The sequence below is a fragment of the Phyllostomus hastatus genome, unplaced genomic scaffold (genome assembly GCF_019186645.2).
Source record: "Phyllostomus hastatus isolate PE091 unplaced genomic scaffold, TTU_PhHast_1.1 phas_scaffold_501, whole genome shotgun sequence".
Taxonomy (NCBI): Eukaryota; Metazoa; Chordata; class Mammalia; order Chiroptera; family Phyllostomidae; genus Phyllostomus; species Phyllostomus hastatus.
In genome coordinates this window covers 16,101,823-16,128,244 of record NW_025334033.1, presented here as the reverse complement: position 1 = coordinate 16,128,244, position 26,422 = coordinate 16,101,823, and the positions used below count along the sequence as shown (strand labels likewise).

Here is a 26,422-nt window from a genome sequence, read left to right as displayed (position 1 = left end):
GATAAAGGTTAATATTCAAAATTTATAAAGAACGTATAGTCCTGTCCAGTGTGGCTCGGTTGGAGCACTGTGCCATAACCAAAATATTGCAGGCTCAATTCCAAGTCATGGCACATACATAGGTTGTGGGTTCAATCCTTGATCTCTGTTCCAGGTCTGGGCCTTATGATTCCTAGTCCAGAAGCATGTGGAAGGCAATCAGTCAATGCTTCTCCTTCATTTCATTGTTTCTCTCCCTCTTTCTCTCTAATAGCAATGAAAAAAATGTCCTGTATTTGGGTGAGGATTAAAAAAAAGGAAGAATTTATAAAACTAAACACCAAAAAAACCCCAAAAACCCCAAAACAAAAGAAACAATCCAATTAAAAAGTGGGCAAAGGGCCTGAATAGACACTTAAACAAAGAGGACATACATATGGCCAGCAGGCATATGAAAAGATGCTCAACATCCCTTATTATTAGAGAAACGCAAACTAAAACCACAATGAGATATTACCTCATTCCTGTCAGAATGGCTATCATCAGTATATCAACAAACAACAAGTGATGACAAGGATGTGGAGAGAAGGGAACCCTCATTCACTATTGGTAGGAATGCAGATTGGACCAGCCAGTGTGGAAAACAGTATGGAGTTTCCTAAAAAATTTAAAAATGGAACTGTTTTATGACCCAGCAATTTCACTTCTGGGAATATATCTGAAGAAATTCAAAACACTGATTCAAAAGAGTATATGTACCCCTGTGTTCACTGCAGCATTATTTACAGTAGTCAAGACTTGGAAGCAACCCCAGTGCCCCTCAGCAGATGAGTATATCAAAAAGAAATGGTACATTTACATAATGGAATACTACTTGGCCATAAAAAGAGGAAAATATTACCATTGTGGCAGCATGGATGCTGGTGCCAGGATAAAATCCCAGCCTCACAGGAGAGTGCATTGGAGAGACCCACAGGGTCCTAGAACCTACACAAAACCATGCACTTGGAAATCAGCACCAGAAGGGCCCAATTTGCTTGTGGGTAGAGGAGGAAGTGACTGAAAGCCATCTGAGAGCTAAGCAAGCAGCATTGTTCCCTCTTGGACCCCTCCCCCACATACAGCACCATAATGCAGGGAAGTGGGTTGCCCTGCCCTAGCAAATACCTAAGGGTCTGCTCCTTACTATCTAACAGGCACAAGAGACAAAAAAAATGGCTCAAATGAAAGAACAGATCAAAACTCCAGAAAAAATACAACTAAGAGATGAAGAGATAGCCAACATATCAGATGCACAGTTCAAAACACTGGTAATCAGGATGCTCACAGAAATGGTTGAATATGGTTGCAAAATAGAAGAAGAAGTGAAAGCTATGAAAAGTGAAATAAAGGAAAATGTACAGGGAATCAACAGTGATGGGAAAGAAAGCAGGATTCAAATCAATGGTGTGGGCCAGAAAGAAGAAATAAACATTAAACCACAACAGAATGAAGAAACAAGAATTCAGAAAATGAAGTGAGGCTTAGGAACCTCCAGGACAACTTTAAACATTGCAATATCTGAATCATAGGGGTTCTAGAAGGAAAAGAGGAAGAGCAAGAAATTGAAAACTTATTTGAACAAATAATGAAGGAGAACCTCCCCAAGCTGGGAAAGGAAATAGACTTCTAGGAAGCCCAAGAAGTTCAGAGAGTCCCCAAAAAGTTGGACCCAAGGAAGCACACACCAAGGTGCATTATAATTACATTACCCAAGATTAAAGAAAAGGAGAGAATCTTAAAAGCAGCAAGAGAAAAGGAGACAGTTACCTCCAAAGGAGTTCCCGTAAGACTATCAGCTGATTTCTCAGAAGAATGCTTGCAGGCAAAAAGGGTCTGGAAAGAAGTATTCCAAGTCATGAAAGGCAAGGGCCTATATCCAAGATTACTCTATCCAGCAAAGCTTTAATTTAGAATGGAAGGGCAGATAAAGTGTTTCCCAGATAAGGTCAAGTTAAAGGAGTTCATCATCACCAAGCCCTTATTATATGAAATGTTAAAGGAACTTATCTAAAATAAAGAAGATGATCAAAAATATGGACAGTAAAATGACAACAAACAACTATCAACAACTGAACCTAGAAAAACAAAAACAAACTAAGCAAACAACTAGAACAGGAACAGATTCACAGGAATGGAAATCACATGGGGGGTTATCAGCGGGGAGGGGGAACAGGGAGAATGGGGGAAAAGGTACAGGGAATAAGAAGCTTAAATGGTAGGTACAAAATAGAGAGGGGATGGTTAAGAGTAGTATATGAAATGGAGAAGCCAAAGAACATAATATGTGTGACCCATGGACATGAACAAAGGTGGGGGAATGATGGCGGGAGGAGGGGTACAAACCAGAGGGGAATAAAGGGGTAAAAAATGGGACAATTGTAATAGCATAATCAACAAAGTATATTTTTTAAAAATGAACAGAATTTTAACCTCAAAAAGGGGAAAGCAAGTCACAGAATAAAAGGTAATTCTTTAATAAATTTTGTTTTATGAAAATAAAAAAATAACAATAGCACTCTAGGCTTCAGTAGGAGATACACACATGCACACACACAAGTTCACTGAGCAAATTTACCAAATATAAAATTTCTTTTTACTTCATTTATTTATTTATTTAATATATAATCTTTATTATGCATTTTTCCCATTACCATTTAGTCCCCTTATAGTTCTCTGCCCCCATCATCACCACAGGTTGTCCATGTCCATGAGTCCTTTTTCCTTTTTGCTCTGTCCCTCCACCCCTGAACTCCCCTGCCCTGTACTCTGCATGAGCTGTCGTCTGTTCTCCATTTAGGAGTCTGTCTCTGTTTTGCTTGTTAGTGCAGTTTGTTTGTTAGATTACACATATGACTGAATATATTCCCATATATTGGAATATGGGAATATTCCCATTGGATATATTCCCATAAGTGATTTATTGATGATAGACATTCTGACAGGTATGAGATGGTATCTCATTGTGTTTTTTATTTGCATTTCTCTGATGATTAGTATATTTATTCCTGTGTGTGGTGTAAAAAGGTGGTCTAGTTTCATTTTTCTTCACGTATCTGTCCAATTTTCCCAACACCATGTACTGAATAAACTATCTTTAGTCCATTGTATATGCTTGCTTCCTAAAAATTCTTTAATTTAGAATTTTAAAGATTTTATTTTAAATGTTTTCCAGCTTTCAGATGGCATGGAGACAAAGAAGAATATAGAGGTATTTAAAATTTCTATTTTATGTGATTATGTATCAAAGTACTATGTGGAAGTAAAAGAATGTTTTTAATAACATAGAAGTAAGTAAATAAACGTAGTGACTCTGGGAAAGAGAGAGAGTTGGGAACAGGTATAGAAGCTTTCTTTTTCTGCTTAGTCTCTTTTCTTGTGTGTAACCTAGCTAAAATTCTTGATTATTTGAGTTGTATCAAAATTAGTTCTGAAATATAATTTTGTTTTGCTTTTGGATTTGGCACATGAAGATGCTAGGGATCTTAATTTCAGAGATGCTTCTGAAATCCTTGATAATACAAAGATTTTTCTTAGGGGGGATAAATACTTTATTTTCATAAAAAGAAATAAAATAATTGACTAATAATAGCTAAGTATTTATCTGTCTTCTGTAGTCATATGAAATTACTAAACTACAAAGAGTGAAGTAATTACTATTATTTGAAATCTCCTCTTTCTAGGGTTGCAACTTCTCTGGATTCAAATTAAATGCGCTTACTCAACTACCCAGAAAATTGGATGCCAAACGAATTTTTGTTTTTATTTTAAAAGCCCAAAACTTTGATGTATGTACATTTTTATTTATTGTGTGATAAGTTTCAAGGATATGATTTAATGAATCAGACCTTTATGTAAATATCTGACAAAGTAGGTGTTTAAGCAAGATGGACCTTGGTCTTAGAGAAGATTTTATGAATTTGACCCCAAGCACAAGAAAAATAAAGGCAAAAATAAATGAATGGGACTATATCAAACTAAAAAGCTTTGCACAGCACAAGAAACTGCTAAGGAAACAAAAAGGCAACTGACCAAATGGGAGCTGATGTTTGCAAACAGCTCCAACAGGGGTTATAAGCCAAAATATATAAAGAACTCATACAACTCAACACCAAACAAACAATCCAATTAAAGAAATAGGCAGAGGACCTGAACAAATACTTCTCCCAAGAAGACATATAAATGGCAAACAGATATATGAAAAGATGATCAACTTCACAAGCTATTAGAGAATTGCAAATCAAAACTACAATGAGATACCACCTCACACCTGTTAGAATAGCTATTAACAACAGGACAAGTAATAACAAGTGTTGGAGAGGTTGTGGAGAAAAAGGAACTCTCATTCACTGCTATTGGATATGTAAACTGGTACGGCCACTATAGAAAATGGTATGGCAGTTCCTCAAACAATTAGAGTTACCATATGACCCAACAATCCCTCTTCTGGTTATCTACTTGAAAAACTTTTATTCACAAAGATATATGCACCCCTATGTTCACTGCAGCATAATTCACGGTGCCAAAGATGTGGAGACAACCAAAGTGTCCTGCCATAAATGATTGGGTAAAGACAATGTGGAATATATATACTATGGAATACTGCTTAGCCATGAGAAGAGATGAAATAGTTCTATTTGCAATAACACTAATGGATCTTGAGAATATTATGCTAAGTGCAATAAGTCAGGAAAGGCTAGGAACCATATGATTTCACTCATATGTGGGATGTAAAACTGAAACACATAGACACAGACACCAGTATGGTAGTTACCAGAGGGAAAGGTGTGGAGGGGGTGGTAAAGGGTAAAGGGAGCCAAACACATGGTGACAGAAGGTAATTTGAATATTGGTGGTGGGCAAACAAAGCAATATGGAAATCAACCCTTGAAGCCTGTATAATCTTATTAACCAATGTCACCACAATAAATTTAATATAAAAGAGAAAACAAAAAAAGAAGTGCCTATAATAACTCAAAAGGACTGAATTTATGGATCTAAAACTCAGAAAGAGAAGGTTAAAGGCTACTGTTATTTGCTTGAAGGTGTGGAAATCCACTGAAATGACTGAATTTCTCTAACCCCATCTAAACACATTCCTGCACATACAGTCATAGATTAAATTTCTTTAATGAAAGTGTATGTTATTCCTTGTATCATGCAGAACACAATGTTGGGTGGACATGATGCTTAGTAAAGATTGTATTAAATTGAATTAAGTGAAAAGGGGCCTATATTACAGATATAAGGAAAAAGCTAGCCCTGGCTGGTGTAGCTCAGTGGATTGAGTGCGGGCTGCGAACCAAAGTGCCGCAGGTTCGATTCCAGGCCAGGGTACATGTCTGGGTTGCAGGCCATAACCCCCAGCAACCGCACATTGGTGTTTCTCTCTCTCTCTGTATCTCCCTTCCTTCCCTCTCTAAAAATAAATAAATAAAATCTTTAAAAAAAAAGAAAAAAAGAAAAAGCTGAGCCACAAGCATGTTTACATACACAGAGATTCAAGAAAACATTAGAAGTAATTTTGTTCAACTTAAAGTCAATATTAAAAGTTCCAAGTCAGATAATCTATAGGTTTTAAAGTATATTTACATTTACTTGAATCCAATAATTATCACAAAAGTGGAAGGAGGTGAGGGATGGAGAGAATATTTACATTTTTAAGGTGGGTTTTGGGTTTTTTTCCTCAATTTCCATTTTTTGGTTGTTTTGACTAACTACTGATATATTTTAAAGAATTTTGAATTTCCTGAAAACAGGAAGTTAGTGATACTAAACATAACCAAGACTAAGAATAGAAGCAGTTATACAGTTACTTTAGGTAACAAGCATCTTTGCTTGAAATTTACAAATAATTTAAGAAAAAGTATTCAGCTTTCCTCCTGTATTTCAGTTTTGTACTTTTGTCCTTATATACCTTATATGCGTCCTTTGTAATTAAGTACCAGATTTAAGTTGATGCTGTTACCGATGTAAGTGGCCTGTGAAAGAGAAGTGCCCCGCAGAATGCATGATAAATAATCTGCTTGCTACAAAAGTATTCACGCTGTGGTTTTTTTTTGTAGACTTGTACTTGAGGAACAAAAATGTATACCTATGTATTTCAATTTTTAAAATCTTGAACTCCACTGAATCTTGCATTTTAAAAACCTTTAGCTGAATAAGATCTACTGAATGTGCCTGTTTAAACCAAGATTTATGGTCTGTAGTAGTCAGGGTAAATAGATTTAACCTTATGTGCCAGTTTTGATCATTTGCTTAAAGAGAACACTATGTTTAGATAAGGTCTAGTCTAGGGTTATAATGGGGTTCATTGGGATAGAATTCCATGATTGTTGATATCTGTCTTCAGGGTAAAGGGGAAATTGTAGTATATCTTGGATTTTTGCTATTCTTGGTCTAGCCTACACTGTCATGGTTTCCACAGGTCCTGACCAAGTGACTATTGAGCATATGAAATGTGGCTAGTACGATGGAGCTGAGTCTTTTAAAATTTTATTTTAACTAATTTTATGTAAATTCAAAAACTAATACTTGATTCATTTATCAAAAAACTTTGATTATGATTAAAACAAAATGACAATCATGTATTTTATGAAGTCTAAATGCTAACCTCATATTTATAATGAAACTTTAGTGTTCAAACTGAGATGTGCTGTGTGAATTATACAGTATATTTCAAAGGCCTAGTATCAAAAAATATGTAAATTATTAATTAATAATTTTATAATTATATGATAGTATAATGATAGTTTAAATATATTTGGTTAAATACAGATCATTAAAATTAATTTCACCTTTTACTTTTTTATGTGGCTACTAGAAAATGTAATATTACACATGTGGCACCACATTAAATTTATACTGAACATTTATACTGGTCTGTAGCCACTGAACATGTGCTATTTACAAAGACTATTTGCATCCACTTGTTCTATGATGTATTTTAATTTGACCCCTATTTGTCTTTTTTTTTCCCATAGGAAAAAGCTCTTAAAATGTGGAAGACTCATTTTCTCTCAGATGCCTCTATTGCTCTTTTGCATGATTGCTTTTGGTGGTGGTTTCTCCATAAATTTAAGGTATAATGATTTTTTCAAACTTCTTTTTTATGTTGATTTGCAGCTAATTTATTTTTCAGTAGAGGTAGCACTGGTGCAAAAAATGTTTTTATGGATCCTTTCACAGAGCTTGGTTTTTTAGTATTGCATACATGTTAGAAGTTCTGTTTGAAATCTAGAGTCCTTTCAGAGAATTAAGACTTTATTATGGATTTCAAAGAACCAGGGTCTTCATTTAATCAGAAAAAAATAGTGAAATCAAACATTGCAGTGAATGATAAAGTTGTAGCTTTATTGAATACTATAATGTGCTGATAAACACTAAGCCCAAAACCCACTGCAAGTCAGTGACATTGAAGGTTTTCTTTTGGAAAAGAGTCTACAGGTCAGATGGAGAGAGGGTCCTCACTTAATTCATAAAAGTTAGGACTCTGATTAGGATTAAAAAGAGAAAGATGTGGGTATCCGGGAAACAATAAGAGAATTGAAATAAGCAGCACATAAAGCTCATGTTAGAAAATACATGAGCTTAGAAAGAGTGGTGAATATAAATGGCTGCCGTGTAGCCTCTGGATCCAGAAGAACAGAAAACAGAGCATCCCAGCGGTCAGAGTCCAGGTAAGCATTGAGAAGGCGTGCCACCCCATCAAGGAAGCCTGCAAGTGGACTCAACTCTCTGCCTTTCCCCAGCCCAGATTACCCACAGAAAACTGCTTATGAATCCTCACAGAAATTTCATACCATGAAGAAAAGGGTGTTACCAATTTTACATTCAAACTATTTAGTCAATGCTTTAATGTAATTCCAGGTAAGAGTATTTCTGATACTGGTAGGAGCTGAATGAGGCATAGGAAGTGATGTATTAATTCCACAAAGGTAATTACTTAGGGAAATTTGTGAAATCAGGAGTTTTGTTATCTTAAATTTCTCTTTCTAGATCTGGATCCCACATATATGTGTTGCCATGATAACAGAGGGAAACCTTACTTTCTCACTAAACGTATTAGGATTATATAAACAAGTTTTTGAAGAAACACTCTAGCAGAGTTCCTAAAAACTGTTTTGTCAAGCCATAATAGTATTTTGTTATTCTGGACAAAATACAGATTTGATGCAAAAATGTTAACATCCCACTACTTTTATAATATTATTCTTAGACTAACAAGGAATTAGATTTTTTAAATTTATCTTTAAACTATTCTCTAGCAACTGCTTACTTTCTAAAGTAACTTTGTTTAAAGGCAACTCTAGAAGTTAGTGTGCAGAGAAGTTGTTAGGACCTGTAGATACCAACTATACACTTAAATAAATCTTGGACACAACTGCAAAACAACATATTAAGAATATTGTGGGCCTGTGTATGTTTATTTTTAATCTCATACCCCCTAAATAAGCAGGCTTAAACAGCAAATTCGAGAAATGTAACAGAAAACACAGCCTCTGATATAAGACTAAGCAAAAGCCACACATTTCATTTTCTCTTCACCAATTTAGCTGAGGAACACTGGAAATCTTACAAGCCAAGTTGAGGCCCACTTTTTCATGCTCTGTCACTGAGCTAAGCTTGAGGCAGCAACTGGCTCTAGGACTGGTTGGAAGGTCTTGTAAGTCAAGGCCGATTATGTGGCAACCACTGCTCCCATAATGACACATGAAGTATCATTTCTATTTTGTGGATCATTGGGCAACTGGTTTCTGTGGGCTGTCCATGAGGGTTTTAATACTTATTCTGTAGTGTACTGCTGATGTGAGTCCATATGTAGTATATGGGAAAGCAAATCCTTCATTCTATCTGAAATATTGTTCCAATTTCTACCACTAAAAGAGAACTTTCCATTGCTTATATGCAGCAGTATCTCTTCAGAAGTATCATTGGAACCACTAGAAAATGGACTGCTGACAGCCAACATTGTGTAACAAAGGACTCCCAGACTCCAAATATCACAAACAGCATCATAGCCCTGTTGCATTAAGAACCTCAGGTGCTACAAAGTTGGCAGTGAAACGTGGAATTAAGAGAAGTCCATTTTCTCCTCAAAGTTGTTTTATAAACTCAAAATCACAGATCCTAATGGAGTCCACATTGGCTGATTCATCCATGTATAAAATTTTACTGGTTTAAGATCACAATGAACAACTACTTGACAGTGAAGATAGTTATCTGTCTTTGTTATTACAAACAGTACATCACTAGCTTCCTACCCTGAAAAACATGTTTGAGAATACAGTCAAGTAGCTCTCCTCCTTTTATCCAATCCACAACAAGATAAGCGCAACTACTGTCATCATAAACATCCTTTAAACTGATAATATTTGAGTGTTGTCCGTAGCACTTCCAAACTTCAATTTCTTCTGAGGAATCTTTCTTATTTTTATCAGTGATCTTCACTGAAAAATCCAAGTTGGTAACAGCATCTATGCATTGCTTGCAAACTGAATAGGAGCCAACACCTATACCTTCTTTCAATTCATATACTTCATATTCATGGGCTCATTTCTGTCTTTACTTTGAAATGACAGTGTACCAGTAAGAGTTTCAAACATAAGTACACCATATGGACACCAATCAGCGCTCTGGAAATGACTTCTTCTATTTACTACTTCAGGAGCTGTACACTCCACTGTATCACAGAATGAGTAGACCTTCTTTTCTTGATCTACTGATTCTTTGCTGTGTCCAAAATCTGTTAACTTCATATGTCCTATTTCATCAAGCAAAATGTTTTTTAGCTTCACATCTCTACACACAGTTTCTAATCAGTGCAGATGATCCAAAGCAAGGGCTGGTTCTGCAAGGTAGAATTTCACGTCTCCCTTTGTAGACAGAACCTTTTTGAATAGTCTTGTGAAGACATCTCTTCCCTTGAGGAAACCCAGTATTAAATACAGCTTCCTTCAGTCTGAAAGCATAATGCAATTTGACATTCAATGGATGATTTACTTCCACCAGTAGATCCCTCTCCTTCTTTGTCCGAATTCTGCCTTGAACTTTTAAAGAAACTTTTTTGTTTTTAACACTGTGATTGCATACAGCTGCCCAGCATTGCGGTCGGTCTTTCTAACAAGAAAAACCGTTCCAAAGGATCCCTGACCAAAAACCTTAAGCAACTCAAACTATGCAGGGTCTGCTTTCTCAGATCCTTCCTTAAAGTGATGAGTAATAGGAATTTCTTTAACAACTCCATACATATATATATATATATATATATATATATTCTCCCACAACTTATTTAATTCTCCCACAACTCTGTATCTTAGAACCACTGCCTGTTACATAAGTGACCAAGAATTGTTATTAATATTATCATTATTATATTTGCTATAATCTCCTTCCATAAATTTATTACACAAGTATGAGAGCCACATTGGAAGTCAGGTGATCTAGTTTCTAGTCTGGCTCTTGATTACCTAATTGTATAACCTTAAATCGTTCTCTTAATCTTTCTGAGCACCAGTGCAATCACTGAAATAGAGGAACTTAATGTAGGTGATACCTTACGTCCATTTTAGGTTAAGAGCCTATGCATTTATAAATCCCAGCTCATTTGATTTTCTAATTTTATAGAAGACTACCAATAACCTTAAAAAGTTTTGGTGTTTATTACCATAACATATTAATGCTAGAGTGCTTCTGCAATTGACATCATAAATAAATGTGGACTCTTTAATTCATCTTTATTGCTTAATTTATAGATGTGGACTCTAATTTGTCTCTTAATTGCTTAATAAAGCAAGAATTCAGGGTGCTACATTAGGACTTTATAATATTGCCATTATTATCTGTAGATTTCTTTTTTTATGCAACATTCTTTGTATTCAGTTTAGCTATCACATCACAATTTTACTAGTTCTGGCTATGACTGTTTTATCCCAGTAATTGCTTTAATTTCATGCTGAGTTACTCGTAATGCAAGAATTGAAATGGTTATAGAACAATAAAAAGGTAGCTAAGTCATTGGTTCCTTCTGCATGCCAACTACTATGAAAGAACCTTCATTAATCCATCAAGCATCTGTGTGCCAGACACTGCTGAAGTCTTGAAATACATGTACCTCACATAAAATATGATCCTTGTTCTTATTTAATTTTAAGATACCACTTTATGATATGTATATATTATCGGCAACTGGCAGATAAGGAAACTAAGACTTACCCAAGGTAAGGCAGCTAATGAAATAACAGCCTGCCTTCAAATTCCGGTCTGCATGGTGCCAATACTCATGCTCATTCCCCTATAGCGAGCCTATCTGCTCTTTAAGAATAGATAAAATTACTGTCATTACACAAATGCCAACTTTAAATTGTAATATAATGATTTTAATTCCATGCATCTTTTATTTTTTAAGCCTGACAGAGAAAATCAAGATTTCTTGTTTGATAGAATCTCAGAAAGTTACGTGAGACTTTTTGTGAGCATACCTCTAAGTCGAAAGGATGCATTCTTTCAGGTAAATGTAGAAATTAACTATTATGCTAATTATTTTTAGAGCTAATGAAATAGAAAATAGTTATTTTATTTATGCCCCTCATTCCAGAATGTTTTATTCCCTTGATTAAAAGTCTTACAGAATCTCCTTAGTGCAATACAGATATTTTGTTTGCATATAGATAATTTGAAAACTGTTGACATATTCTATGTATATTCTTGGGTTTTTTATATTTATATACAAAATTATTTATCAGTTTATTTTTTCTGTACAATGTATCTTTTTATCTAAGAGGACTTGAAAGTTTGTGTTATACCTAAGGACTAAGTACCTGCTACAGTGAAGAACAATGGACAAATTTGTGAATCAAATGTTTGTTTTACTTTCCTAGTATATTAGCTAGTGAGTAGGGTTGATTAAAATAATTTTTTGTTCTTGAGTAATATTAAATAAAGATGGTAGGAATCTTATTGGATATTTTAAAATTTAAACACCTAGTATTTCAAACCAAAAGCCACATTCATATACTTTGTTGTGTTATCATCTGTAAATCAGAAATACAGAAGTATTTGGGAGTCAGTAAATGTTTTTTCCATGGGTAAAGGAAACCTAAAATAAAAATAGTTAAATAACCTTTGTAAACAAACCTAAATTGCCAAATATTTATATTCTATCTTTACCTGTCTTATTCAGAAGCACATACATACTGTGTGACAAGGTGGAAGGAACTTTGGCTTCATGTCAGATTCTGCTATTGATTACCTGGGGGCTCTTGTTAGGACATTCAGTCTCTCAGTTTCATAGTTGATTGTCTGTCAAATAAAGAGGATCATCAGATCCATGATTCAAAAATTATTCTTTTGAAGAACAATGGTGCTCTCAAAGATAGACTAGAATTTTCTCTGCTAATACTGATTTTTTTTTCTTATTTGCAGGAAAAAGTTAGCAAATGGTTAGGATTTGGGGTATATAAATTGTCTAGAGGTGATCATCTTTCTTTTCTTGAGAACCAGGCCACCTCCCTACAAGTTTATCCCCTTCAGAGCTATTTAAGTGGAAGTGGAACCTCATCTCTCATTGATCAATTTTCATTATTTTTAACTCATCCAAATAAGTGGGGTGTTTTGTTACTATTATCTCATCCAATTTATCTTACCTAAAGAAGATAAAGTTATTAATATTTCAAATCAGACAATTATTTTCAGGTCTCATTACTTAGTACAAATTAACTGAATCTAAATATATTTAGTGTGGCTTTCACTTCCCTTCCTTCCAATGTCATACACCAATATTCCTTTAGAAATTTCCCAGCACAATTTGACATTTGATCTCTTTTTCCCTTAATCTCCCGAAGACAAGGTGCTCACAGAAAACTGAAGAGGGTTCCCTTTTTCACCTTGTTCAACATTTAAATTTTAATCATTAATATGGTTTTATGAACCCCAAATACAACATATGATTGTTTCTGGTAGTAAAATATTCAAAGTTCATTCAGTAAAACTAACTATACCAATATATTAAAGGATTCTCCCATCTCCTCCCTGTTCCCCTCCCAAAACAATTATCATGTTCTTCAAAGAATACCATCACTTACCAGCAAACATGACAAGTACTGGTTTCAGTGACTGTATTCATTTCCTATTGCTGCTATAACAAATTGTCACAAACTTAGTGGCTTAAAACAACAGAAACTGTCTTACTGTTAGATCAGAAGTCCAAATTCAGTTTTATAGAGCTAAAATCAAGGTATCAAAGGACTAGTTTTTTAAGAGATCCCAACAGAGAAGCCTTTTCTAGCTTCTGGTGGCTGCCAATGTTATTGGCTTCTGGTCATATCACTCCAATCTCTACTTCTGCCATCCCATTGCCTTCCCCTCTTCTATTGTATAATAAAATTTTTCTCAGAGTCCTTCTTGGAAGGACACTTATAATTACATTGAAGGCCCATTGGATAATTCAAGGTAATCTCCCCCTCTCAAGCTCCTTAATTAATGATATATGCAAAGCCCTTTTGCTATATAAATTAACACTTACAGGTTCCAGAAATTAGGACAGTGACCTATAAGGGGCATTTTTTATTCTAAATTTTTACATTATTAAGGGGTAAATGTATGATTGTAAATGCTTACCAGAATGAAGAGTACCAAAATAGTAAAAAAAAAAATTTAAACCTTTAATATGAAAATATTGTTTCTTTCTATGCTTAATCACTCTGAGAGAAATGAGGTAATTTACAGATTTTACTAATAGAATACTGGTAGAAACATATCTCTCTCTTTTTTTAAAAAAATTATTTTAATTGTTGTTCACATACAGTTTTCTGTCTTTTACTCCCATCTCACAAAATATGACCAAAGACACGGAAATAGAGAACAGGCTGACAGTGCCCAGAGGGGAGAGGGGAGGGAATTTCAGGGCTGGGATGGGAAACATATATCTCTTGATGTCTGATCATGGTTTTAATATGTAAATAATACAGTGGTGATTATAATATGTTAAGTCACCTAAACAGGCTTCGATTATTTAAAAAATATGCTTTTTATTCTCTGATAATTATGTGCCATAACAGAGGTATTAGCTACGGCTATGGTGATAACCATTTTGTAATATATAAATGTGTTAAATCAATACAACATGCATATTAAATGTGCACAATGTTATATGTATTTTATTTATATATGCTTTTTATTACAATGATCTGTATATATCACTTTATAAAAGAGGATAACAATAGCAAGGTTATATGAAATACATATATATTCATCAAACTTTATCCTAATTGTTAACTTCATCCTTTATCCAAATTTTTAAAATTTTCCTCAAATGCTATCAAATAGTCAAAATGACTAACTTTATTTCTATTTCTTTTTATGTTCCTCAATTAGATGTACAAAGAGATACTAAAGGCCAACAGCAAGCTATTACAAAAAAGGGATATATATATATATATATATATATATATATATTGCAAACTTAATAATACTTTCTTTGGTAGTTGAGATATGTTATATGAAATATGAAATCATTCTAATATAACTATTTTTGGTAGGTGTATCCTGATTGTTTGGCACAAGCTATCTGTACAACATTCCAGGAAGCATTTCCAGAATCCAGTGATCTCTTTAGTGATGTATTTAAAGAAGATCTAGGGAATAACATTTTTCTTTGGTTGTCAGGTATGGGGGTCATTTAAGTATTGATCATTATTTTAGTACCTAAAACTTTTGGATTTTGCTTTCTCCAGTCAAAAAAAAAGGGTAGTTCTTTTTAAAAAAAATATTTCTTTTTTTAAAGATTTAGTTATTTATTTTTAGAGAGGGCAAGGGAGGGAGAAAGAGAGAGAGAGAAACATTAATGTGTGGTTGCCTCTCACGTGGCCCACAACCCAGGCATGTGCCCTGACTGGGAATCGAACCTGCGATTGCTTTGGTTCACAGCCCAAGCTCAATCCACTGAGCTACACCAGCCAGGGCTTAAAAGAGTAGTTCTTTGCCTTATAAAACATGCTAAATGGATGCCTATGTTTTTAAATAATAATGATTTTCTTTTGAAAATTTCATAATACCAAAATTAATCAGTTATTAACTTTAAAAGTCCAATAATTTTATAGGCAGTGAAATTATTACAGAAAACTGAATTGCTACAGAATTAAGTCATGCTATATACACTTTATATTTTGAAGATAAACATTTTAAGCTGCTTTTTGGAAATACATTTATAACTAATACTATTGGGTAAATTCTAGAGCTAATTGAGTTTCTCATAAAACATACAATCATTAATAAAAGAAACTTGGTTTTTAAATATTGATGTGCTTATAGGTATAAGTGGTAGGACTGAAAGACTAAAGGTAAGTAAAATTCTATTCTAGAGTATTTAGCTGGAGATTTAGGTACTTGGGCTTAAAACTAGGGTAGTTACAAATTCTGGGAATGGCTTTTCCAACATTTTTTCCTAAGACTTTTATACTATTATGGACTACCAGAAGATATTGACAATTTTCTTTCTTTTTTAAAAGATTTTATTTGTTTATTTATTTTTTAGAGAGATGGGAAAGAAGGAGGAAAGAGTGGGAGAGAAACATTGATGTGGGACAGAAATATCAGTCAGTTACCTCTCGAATGCACCCAAAACCCACAACCCAGGCATGCACCCTGATAGGAATTGAACCATTGACTTTTTGCTTTGTGGGATGATGACCAACCAATTGAGCCATACTGGTCAGGGCTATTGACAATTTTTAAGAAGTGTTTCTTGTAAATCTTTTGGTTTAAATCTTGATTAGCTTTTAAAACTGTTTTTGTTTATTCAATATATTTATGAATATATTAATGTATAGCGATAATATTAACTCATAGTTCCCGTTTACCAAGTATTTTAACATATCTCAGTAACCCTCAGAACAAGGGTATGTAGTACACAAAGAAATCCATATTTTTTAATATTATTGCTCAGGATACAAATGTTTAGTGTGGTTAAGTGCATTATTCAACCTTATACAGCTTTTGGAACAAAAGTGGAACTTTTTATATGAAATATATTTTATTATTTGGGGGATACTGTAATTATATATATAGAGGAAAGGTGCTGGGGTCCAGCCTCAGCGGGGTCTCAGGGTCCCCGAAGGATGCACAGCTAAGGCGAAGAGACTAGAGGGAAACACCCGGTGGGGTGCCAGAAGACAGCTAGGCTTTTTGGGCCTGACTGACTCACTGAGAAAAGTCAATCTTTATTTTTATAGGGGAGGTTATACAACATTCAATGCATAGTGTGATTATTACAACAGAAATGGTTACCATAGAAATAATTTCAAAAAGTACAGAAGGTTTTACAGATCAATCATGTTAAACAAAGAAATAACCAAAAAGTACAGGAGGTCCCACAGATCAACCATATTAAACAAAGGTTATTTTGACCAAGAGGGTTATTAATCAGATAGCCAATGAAGCTATATGGGCACAAACTTTCAGGTGCCAATTAGTAACTAGGTGTCTATTAAGATTCTAGGGATTGGTCTAAGTTAAAAGGGTGCAAGGGGTGATTTATAGGTTATATAGAAATTAGCTATTGTCCACTGAGGTTAGATTTGTCTAGGTTAGGTAACTGGTTTTTTGCCTAGGTTTTTGATTTATACATCTTGGGGAGGCCATGTTTTGTATTCATTTCCATATATTGAGATTATCATTTCCAACTACAACTCCTTGCTTCTTTACACTCCTGTCCAAGGTATGGAAGGGGTAGTGGCTCTAATAAATCTTAAGCTTTTAAGTGGTGACTCCCCAAGAAACATTCCTAGCAACAGCTTCCTTCAACGTTCTGGCAGTTGGTCTGTCCATAGATTAATTTTGTCCTTAACTTCCCGGGTGGGGGAAGCAGGCAGCATTAGGGTTGCTAGGGGTCTCTATTCTGTGGTCAGCAAGTCATTTCACACAGAATCAGGGGCATCGTGCAGATTTTTTGTTATAACACACAGGTATCCAAAAATCCCACCACCTATTGCTAGCAGGGATAGGTATACAGGAAGAGATAGACAGGAGATCCAGCCACAGTTGCCTCTGCTGTGCAGATGCATCTCACCCATCCCGACTGTGTCAAAGGTTGGTTGTTGGTAGGCTCCTGACAGAAAGGTATCTATACATCAACACAGTGGAAAGGTAACCAACCTTCTGTGAAAACATAATTTGCCAATGATTCCTTGGACATTATTCCTTGGACATTTTGATCTCCAAAATATATAAAGAACTCACATGACTCCACACCAGGAAGACAAAAAAAAACCCTTAATTTAAAAATGGGTAAGAGACCTGAACAGAAACTTCTCCAAGGAGGACATGCAGAGGGCTCATAGACACATGAAAAAATGTTCAACATCACTAGCCATTAGAGAGATGCAAATTAAAACCACAATGAGATATCACCTCATACCAGTCAGAAGGGCCATCATTAATAAATCAACAAACAGCGAGTGTTGGTGAGGATATGGAGAAAAGGGAACCCTAGCACGCTGTTGATGGGAATGCAGACTACAGCAACCACTGTGGAAAATAGTATGGAATTTCTTCAGAAAACTAAAAATGGAACTGCCTTTTTACCCAGCAATTCCACTGCTGGGATTATACCCTAAGAGCTCTGAAACACCAATCTAAAAGAACCTATGCACCCCAATGTTCAGAGCAGCACAATTTACAATAGCCAAGTGCTAGAAGCAACCCAAATGCCCACCAGTAAATGAGTGGATCAAAAAACTGTGGTACATTTACACAATGGGGGAATTCTATCCAGCAGAAAGAAAAAAGGAGCTCCTACCCTTTGAGACAGCATGGATGGATCTGGAGAGCATTATACTAAGTGAAATAAGCCAGGCGGTGAAAGACAAATACCATATGATCTCACCTGAAAGTGGAACCTAATCAGCAAAACAAACAAATGAGCAATATAGAACCAGAGACTTGGAAATAAAGAACAAATTGACAGTGACCAGAGGGGAAGGGGAAGGAGGATAATGGGGGAGAAAGAAAGGGAAAAGGCAAGCAAAAGAACACAAATAGAGAAGTCATGGGCATGGACAATGGGGGGTTGACTGTGAGAGTTGGGGGGTAAGAGTGAGCAATGGGGAAAAGGTAGGCCAACCGTAACTGCACAACAATAAATGTTAAAAAGACATTAACATTTCTGTATAGATGTTCCCTCATTAGAAACTTGAGACTGACAATTCTCACAAGACTGTTGTGAGAATAAAATACATAATACTCACAAAAAATGCTTTGACAAATTAAAAAGATATTTTCAAAATCCTACTTTCTTTGGCTAAGTGTCTTTTTTTTTAACAGGTTTGAAACCACGAAAAGGATTTTGGACCCACTGGAAACTGCAAGAACTGTCAGCAACAACTCTACATGGTACCAAAAGAGCACCTTTAATCTCTGTAAAGGACAGGATAGCAAGAAGTCAAGAACGTATAACAAACTGTAAGTAAATTTATCATGAATTAACAAATGAAACAGCCAAAATCAAGTGTACTGGGTCATTTGTCAGAATCTTCATTATAATGATTTATCCTTTGGTGAGGACCTTCAAATAACATTTGATTTGTACATTGATTTTATATTAGTTTGAATATTGCTTTACAGTTTAGTTTTTTCATTATAAAAGTTATGTATGCTTAAGTCCTATTCTCATGTCACCCATTTTATTATTATATTGATTTTTAGGAAATTTTCAGTTACACTACACATATTCTTACTTTTCAGCAATATTGCAAACTGGTTAATCATGTCTTTTGCCTGTAGATAACTTTAATTTTTTTTTCAGTAAATTTAAATCATTTCCTTTAAAGTTTTAATTTGATCAGATATTTATCAAGACTTACCTAGTATTATGAAAATATCTACTTTCTTTTTCTAGTACTTTTTATTTCCATGTTTTATTTAACATTTGATCTACTTGGAATTTATTTTGTCATAAGGAAAGTAGTTGTATTCCAGTATTTTGTTTTTTCCAATTGCCCATTTATTAACAGTCCACTTGCAGGCTACTTGAAATATCAATTCACTTGGATATATTTTTTTATTCTCTCCTGTTCCTTGAACTACTTGCCGAATTCCTGCACCAAACTTCTCAGTTACTCTAGATTAATAAGCACTTATGGCAAGTTTATTTCTCTCTTGTTTATACCGTATTTCTGATACAAAACATAATTCTGGTGCCTAGGCCTCCTGACTCACTAAATCAGAACCTCTGGCTCAGGACTTTTTAAAGCTACCCAGATGATTTCAATGAGCAGGGAAGGTGAAACCACTGATACCTTCCCAACCTCCTCCTCGATATAGGCCAGAGGATGGACGGACTAACCTGCTCAACCTACTCTTCTGAAAGCTTCTTCCATTAATTTCTCTTTTAAAATTAATTAATTACTGCTCTTTGGATTTGTGCCATGATTTTCCACACCCCTATCCCCAGAGATATCCTGATTTCTTTTAGTATTCATGTGAAATTTCTTGTTTGCTGTTGCCATGGGTTTTTCCAGAATTTTGAATGGAGAGGTACTTTGTATCTTGACCCCTCTTGCATATCTGTGTTTACTTCCCACCCTCACATGTGAATACATCTTAGATGAACATAAAATCAAGGGTTTGGAGAAAGCTCTTCATTTTGTTAAAATTTTAACTTATAGAAAGTGATAAGAGTAGCATAAGGAACTCCCATATATTCCTCATCCACCAACTGTTTAAATTTTACCCTATTTATCTTATCATTCTCTCTCTTCATTTTTCATACTGCGTTTCAACCTATGAATTTCTCTAAGCACCATTTTAACTACATTTTACAAATTTAAATATGTTGTATTTTCATTATCATTCTATTCAAAGTGTATTCTAATTTCCAGTATAAATTCTATTTTGACCCACGGGTTATTTAGAGAAGTATTGCTTAATTTCCAAATATTTGGCGATGTTCTAGATACCTTATAGTTACTGATTTCTAATTTAAAAATATTACAGGCTTACTATATATTCTATATGATCTTTTACAATGTATTGAGACTTGCTTTATGCCGCAGTGCATGGTCTCTGTGGGTGAACATTTTATGTGGACTTGGGAAGAATGTGCATTCTGCAGTTATTTTATAAATCTTAATTAGATCAAGGTGCTTCAGAGTATTATTCAGATCTTCTGTATCAAGGCTCAGCAAACTATATTACATGGAACAAATCAGGCCTGTAGAGTTTTTATATGTCCTGAGAATGGGTTTTACATTTTTAAAAGTTGGGAAGGAAGGAAGGAAGGAAGGAAGGAAGGAAGGCCACAAAGACCATGTGTGACCCACAAAGCCTAAAACATTGACTCTCTAGTCCTTAATAGGAAAAAGATTGCTAATTCTGGTCCTATTTCCTTACTAATATTTTAATTAGTAGTTCTATTGATTACTAGAGAGGGGATATTAAAATCTCCAACTCTGATTGTGAAATTATGTATTTCTCCTCTTAATTCTGTTGATTTTTGCTTTAAGTTATTGGCCATGACATACTCATTATTATTATGTTTCTCTTTAATCATTATGAAATGTTCCTTCACATCTATGGTTATCCTTGTTTTGAATTCTGTCTTGTTTGACATAATATAGCCACTTCAGCTTTCTCATATTTGTAGTTTGCATGGTTTATATTTTCCCATTATTTTACTTACAACCTATTGGTGTTTCCATATCTAAAGTGTATTTCTTATAAATATGCTTTTTATTTAGTCAGGCAATTTCTTGTAATTGGAATGCTATATTATTTACATTTAATATCACTATAGCTTTTTTCACCATATTCCTTTTTTTTTCAGCTTTTTCTCACCTGGTTTCTGTTCTTCCATTTCCCCTTTCCTGTCTTTTTTTGGTTAATTAAATATTCTTAGTATTCCACTTTAGTCCTCTATTCTTTAGTTGCCTGTACCTGTTTGTAAGTTTTGAGGTTGCCTTAATGATTACAAAATGCATCCTTAGATTATCAAAATACTACTTAAAATTAATATTGTCCAACTTCACTAAAAATGTAGGAACTTATAGCGGCATAGTACATGCACTTCCTCTTGGTCCTTTGTGCAGTTGTCATGGATATTAGAAGATCTACATGAATAATAGCCTCATATTATGTAGTGTTATATTTCTTAAAAAAACTGCATGGTTTATTTCAGCTTTTTTAAGGTCTAACTGATGTACAATAAACCACATGTATTTAAAATGTAATATTTGATAAGCTGTCATATGTATGAACCACAAAACCATTACAGCTTTCAAGATAGGGAACATATCCACTATTTTCAAAAGTTCTACATGCTTTTTGTAATTTCTCCTTCCCACTCAGTCTCCAGGAAGTCAACCACTCATGTAATTTTTGTCATTACAGGTTATTTGCATTTTGTAGAATTTTATGTAAATGGAACCATAGAGTATGTAGTATATTTTGTCTGGCATTTTTCACTCCAGTCCACATAATTATCTTGAGACTCACTCATATTGTTGCATGCATTAATAATGGTTTGTTCCCCTGTATTTTTGAGTAAGTAGCCTATAGTCAACAGTAAGGACATATCACAATTTGTTTACTCATTCACTTGCTGGTGGACATTTGCATTGTTTCAAGTATTTAGTTGTTATAAATAAAGCTGCTGTGAACATCATTTCTCTTTGGTAAACATCTACTAGTGGAATGGCTAAGTAGTATTATAGGTGTATGTGTAGCATTTTAAGAAAATTTCTGGATTGTATAGTTATTCCACGTCCTCACTAACACTTGTTGTCTTCTTTTTAATATGACATTCTTGTGGGTTATGTACTGGTTTTTAGCTAAGTTTTGTTTTAATTTTTTTAATGACTAATCATGATGAGCTTCTTTTTATGTGCTCATTTATGCATAACTTCTTTGCTGAAGTCTGTTTAAGTCTTTTGGCTATTTTATTTGGGTCATTTGTTTCATTAAATTGTTACAAGAGTTCCAAAAAATTGTTACAAGAGTTCTTTACATATTATGGACACAAATTCTTTAACAGATATATATATATTACAAATACTTTCTGCCAGTCTGTAGCTTGCCTTTTTTTATATTAGTGTCTTGAAGAGTAGAAGTTTATAATTGGCAAAATCCAGTTATTAACTTTGTTCTAACATAGTCTGTGCTTTTCTGTGTTCTTTTAAGAATTTTTTGTGAAACAATTTCACCAAGATTATCTCCTATATTTTCTTCTACAGATTTTAGAGTGTATAATTTTATAGCTTATGGTTGTAGCTCTTACATTTAGGTCTCTAATTCATTTTGAGTAAATTTTACAAATTATGAGAATTAAGCAATGAGGATCATTTCTTTGCACATTGTTCCAGGACCATTTGTTGAAAAGATTATCCTTTTCCCATTGAATTGTCTGAGAACCTTCATCAAAAAATCAGTTGACCATATGTGTGCTGGTCTGTGTCTGTACTCTGTAGTCTGTTCTAGGGATGCTGACAGCAAACTCCCTGATCAGTATAGTTTTATAATGCATCTATTTTTCCAGGTAGTGTAAGTCCTCTACCTTTGTTCTTCTTTAAAAGATGATGTTTGGCTAATCTAGATTCCTTTTAATTATGAATAAATTTTAAAATCTGTGTCAGTTTTTAAAGTATATACTCTGTAATTTAGATTGGAATTATGTTTAATCCATAGATCAATTCAGAGAGCATTGACACCTTAACAATATTGACTTTTCCAGTCCATGAAGATAAACTATCTCTACATTTATTAAAGATTCTCTCATTTATTTCAGCAATGTTTTCTAGTTTTTATTGTACATATGTTGTACATATTTTCCAAGTGACATTGTTTATGGTATTTATTCAATTTCTGACTGTTCACTGCTAGTATATAGAAAGCACTATAGGAAAAAATTTTGTATTGATCTTATATTTGTAATCTTACTAAATTTGCTTATTGATTCTACTAGCCTTTTTAAATTTCTTAAGGTTTTCTGCATGGACAATTATGTCATCTGACAATAAAGAGCATTTTACTTCTTTATTTCCAGTCTATATATATATGCCTTTTATTTATTTTACTTGCCTATGGCTAAGATTTCCAAGAAATGTTGACTAAAACTGGTGAGAGTAAGATCCTTGATCTTAGAGGGAAGTGTTTGGTTATTTATCCTTAAATAGATTTTGGCTGTGGGTTATTATAGATGTCTTTTATCAGGTAACTTCATTCTCTTCCTAGCTTGCCACAAGATTTTGTTTTTGTTTTAGTTTTTTAACATAATAGATGTAGGATTTTTACAAATGCTTTTTAAATACCTATTTACATGAACATACTGGTTTTCTTTTTCAGTCTTTTAATATAGTTAATTCCATTGATGTTCAGATGTTAACCCATCCTTGTATTCCCTTTTGGCCATCACATTAACATTTCATGTACTACTGGATCCTATTTGTTAAAATTTTGTTTTCTTTCCTATACTATCCTACCTCATGTTAATAAGAAGTTCATTGCTTCCTCTACTTTTCTAAAAAAAAGTTAGTATAAAATTGGTATTTATTCTTGCTTACATATTTGGTAGAATTCATGAGGGCCTAAATTTTTTTCTATAGGAAGGTTTTTTACTAAAAATTTAATTTTTCTAATAGATACAGTACTATTCAAATGATCAGTTCCTTTTTCAGTGATCCTATAGTTTTTTGTGAATACTTATTTTATTTCTTTAAATATTTGTGAGTTTTTTTCTGGGATGCAATCCAGTTACTTAGAAATATTTTGATCTGTTTAAGGCTAGTTTTTAAGCTTCATTAGATAGAACCAAAGAAGTCTTTTTTTTTTCCCTAGGCCTACCTTTCTTCTCCCCTACTGAGGCAATACCCTTTTTAGTATTCTAGCCCATGCTCTGTGTACAGGAGGTTTCCCATCTGCCTGCCTGGAACTTGAGCTTTGTGTAAACCCCAGGCATTGTTCTGCCCTCTCCTTCCTGTAGTTCTTTACCAACCTCAGGCAAAGATTCAAGGATAATCCTCTGAAGATCTCCAGAATGCCCTTTGCTTTCACCTATCCCCTCTATTTTATGCTGACCTATGAAATTTAGCTTGCCTTGGCCTTCCTGAATGCTACATTTTATTTTCTCAACTCCTTTAGAACACTGGGTTCTGATTGGATTCCCACCACTTGCACTAGACCTGAAAATTCTTCTTTAGAGACAAAAAATGAGATAATTGAAAGGCTCCCTCACTTTGTCGCTCTTCTCTTTGGGATTACTTTTCTGTGTCACCTGCTGTCCAACACATAAAAGCTATTGTTTCATATTTTTTCTCTAACTTTTTAGTTGTTTAAGAAAGAAACGTAAATCCAGTTTCTATTACTCCATCACAGCTAGAAGTGGAAGTGATTGTATGTATTTTTACAAAAGCAATAGAAGACTTGAAATAGTCTCCTATATTTATTCACATATTTACTATTCCTGGCTCTTCCATTCTTTGCTATAAATTTGAATTTCTGTCTGGTGCCATTTCCCTGCAGCCTGAAAAATGGCCTTTTGACAGTTTTCATAGTTCAGTTCTGCTAGCAATGTTATTGTCTCAAGTTTATGTATCTAAAAATAATGTTCATTTTGTCTTATTTTTGAAGGATATTTTTGCTGGATATAGAATTCTGGGCTCATTTTTCTTTTGCCTTTCAGCAAGATATTATTGTATTGTATTCTGGTTCATATTATTTCTAGTTAGAAGTCAGACACTATTCTTACTATTTTTCATTGTGTTTAGGGTCAGAAACTTTTTCTATAAAGGGCAAAATAGTTAATATTTTAGGTTTTGTTAGATACATTTGGCTATGTCACCTAATATTTTTTTACAACTCTTTAAGAATTTAAAAAACATTCTTAGCTTGCAAGGTACATGGAAAATAGGTCTTAGCTAGATTGGTCCTGTAGGCCATGGTTTGCTGATTCTCACAAGATGGAATGTGCCTTTTTTCCCTCAAGCTACTATAAAATTTTTCTCTTTATTTTTTGTATTTAGCAATTTGCCCATGATGTGCTGATGTACTTTTCTTTGTGTTCATTCTCCTTGGGGTCTCTTAAACTTCTAGTTTGATGTTTTCCACCAAATTTGGGAAATTTTTTGCAATTCTTCAAATAAATTCTGTTCTGTTTCTCTCTGGGACTCCAAGTTCATATGTATTGTATTGCTTAATATTGCCTAGTAAGTTATGGAACTTACTAGGATTTTGTTATTTTTTTCAACCTTTTTTTACTCTGTGTTCTATAGATTACATAGTTTCTATTTATTTTGTTTTAAATTCATTCATTTTTTCCCCTGTGGTCTACAATCTACTCTTACCCAATAAATGAACATTTTATTTCATACATTATACTTTCCAGTTAAGAATTTTCATTTTGGTTCTTTTTTATAGTTTCTATTTTTATCCTGATAGTCTCTTCCTCCATTATGACCATACTTTCCTTTAAATACTCAAAGATGACGTTTTAGTTAAGTCCTAGAACATAAGTTTCAGCTGCTTTAAAGACCTCTCGTGTGGTAATTCCAACATTTGGATAACTTTGGGATGGATTTCTATCATCTATTTTTTTTTACTATGAGTCACAATTTCTGGTTTCTTTTCATGGATAGTGACTCCCTTATGTATTCAGGGAATTTTGAATGATACTTTGAGGAGATTCTGGATTCTGTTACATTGCATTGAACAATGTTAATTTTTGTTCAAGCAGGCAATTTCTTCACCTGGACTCAAAGTCCAAATGCTATGTCTTCTGTGGTTGGTGGTCAGACACTGGAATCTCCACTTAGTACTTTTAGTCATCCAACTACTCCCTTCCACATTTCCACCCTAAAACTCTGCCTCTACCCCGAGCATGAGTGATCCAGACAACAGCCACAGGTCTGAACAGAACTTGTAGTACACAGATTTGCAGCTTCCCTCTCTACAGCCCTTTTCTCACTATGATTTCTAACACTCCCTCACTGTTTTGGTCCACTGGCAGTCTCAAACCAATAATATTTCTACTTGACTCCTCAAACTAATAATATTTCTACTCTCTGTTTGAATTCCGTCCATCTATATGCCGCAGCCAAAGAGTAAGAGTGCCATCAGCCAAAAAGCTGCAGCTGCATGAACACAAATTGCACAGTTTGGCTCCCTCTCAAATGGCTCAACTCCCTTTCAGTTTCTGCCTGCTTTTGGCCTTCCCTGGTATTTTCAATTCTTTTAAAATATTTTCAAAATTTGTAACTTTTATCTGTGGCAAAGTCAGGCTGATATAAATTAAATATTTTATTTAAATAGTGTTCTTATCTTTCAATTTAAATATCAAATTCTGAAATCACCTTTCCCCATAAAACTAGAGATATTGCTTCATTGTCTTTTACTATTTAGTCTAATAAAGAAAAAGTCTAAA

The 26,422-nt window shown here is 34.1% G+C and overlaps 1 protein-coding gene across 1 annotated transcript in view; it reads left to right on the top strand.

Annotated features, from left to right (window-relative positions):
- FAM227B (family with sequence similarity 227 member B) overlaps nucleotides 1-26,422 on the top strand; it is a 189,486-nt gene that overhangs the window by 9,551 nt on the left and 153,513 nt on the right. The window contains exons 5-10 of the mRNA XM_045822330.1: nucleotides 3,194-3,229; nucleotides 3,702-3,806; nucleotides 7,002-7,100; nucleotides 11,426-11,527; nucleotides 14,556-14,682; nucleotides 18,337-18,474. Coding sequence (XP_045678286.1) covers nucleotides 3,194-3,229; nucleotides 3,702-3,806; nucleotides 7,002-7,100; nucleotides 11,426-11,527; nucleotides 14,556-14,682; nucleotides 18,337-18,474 — 607 coding nt within the window. The remainder of the gene's footprint in view (nucleotides 1-3,193; nucleotides 3,230-3,701; nucleotides 3,807-7,001; nucleotides 7,101-11,425; nucleotides 11,528-14,555; nucleotides 14,683-18,336; nucleotides 18,475-26,422) is intronic.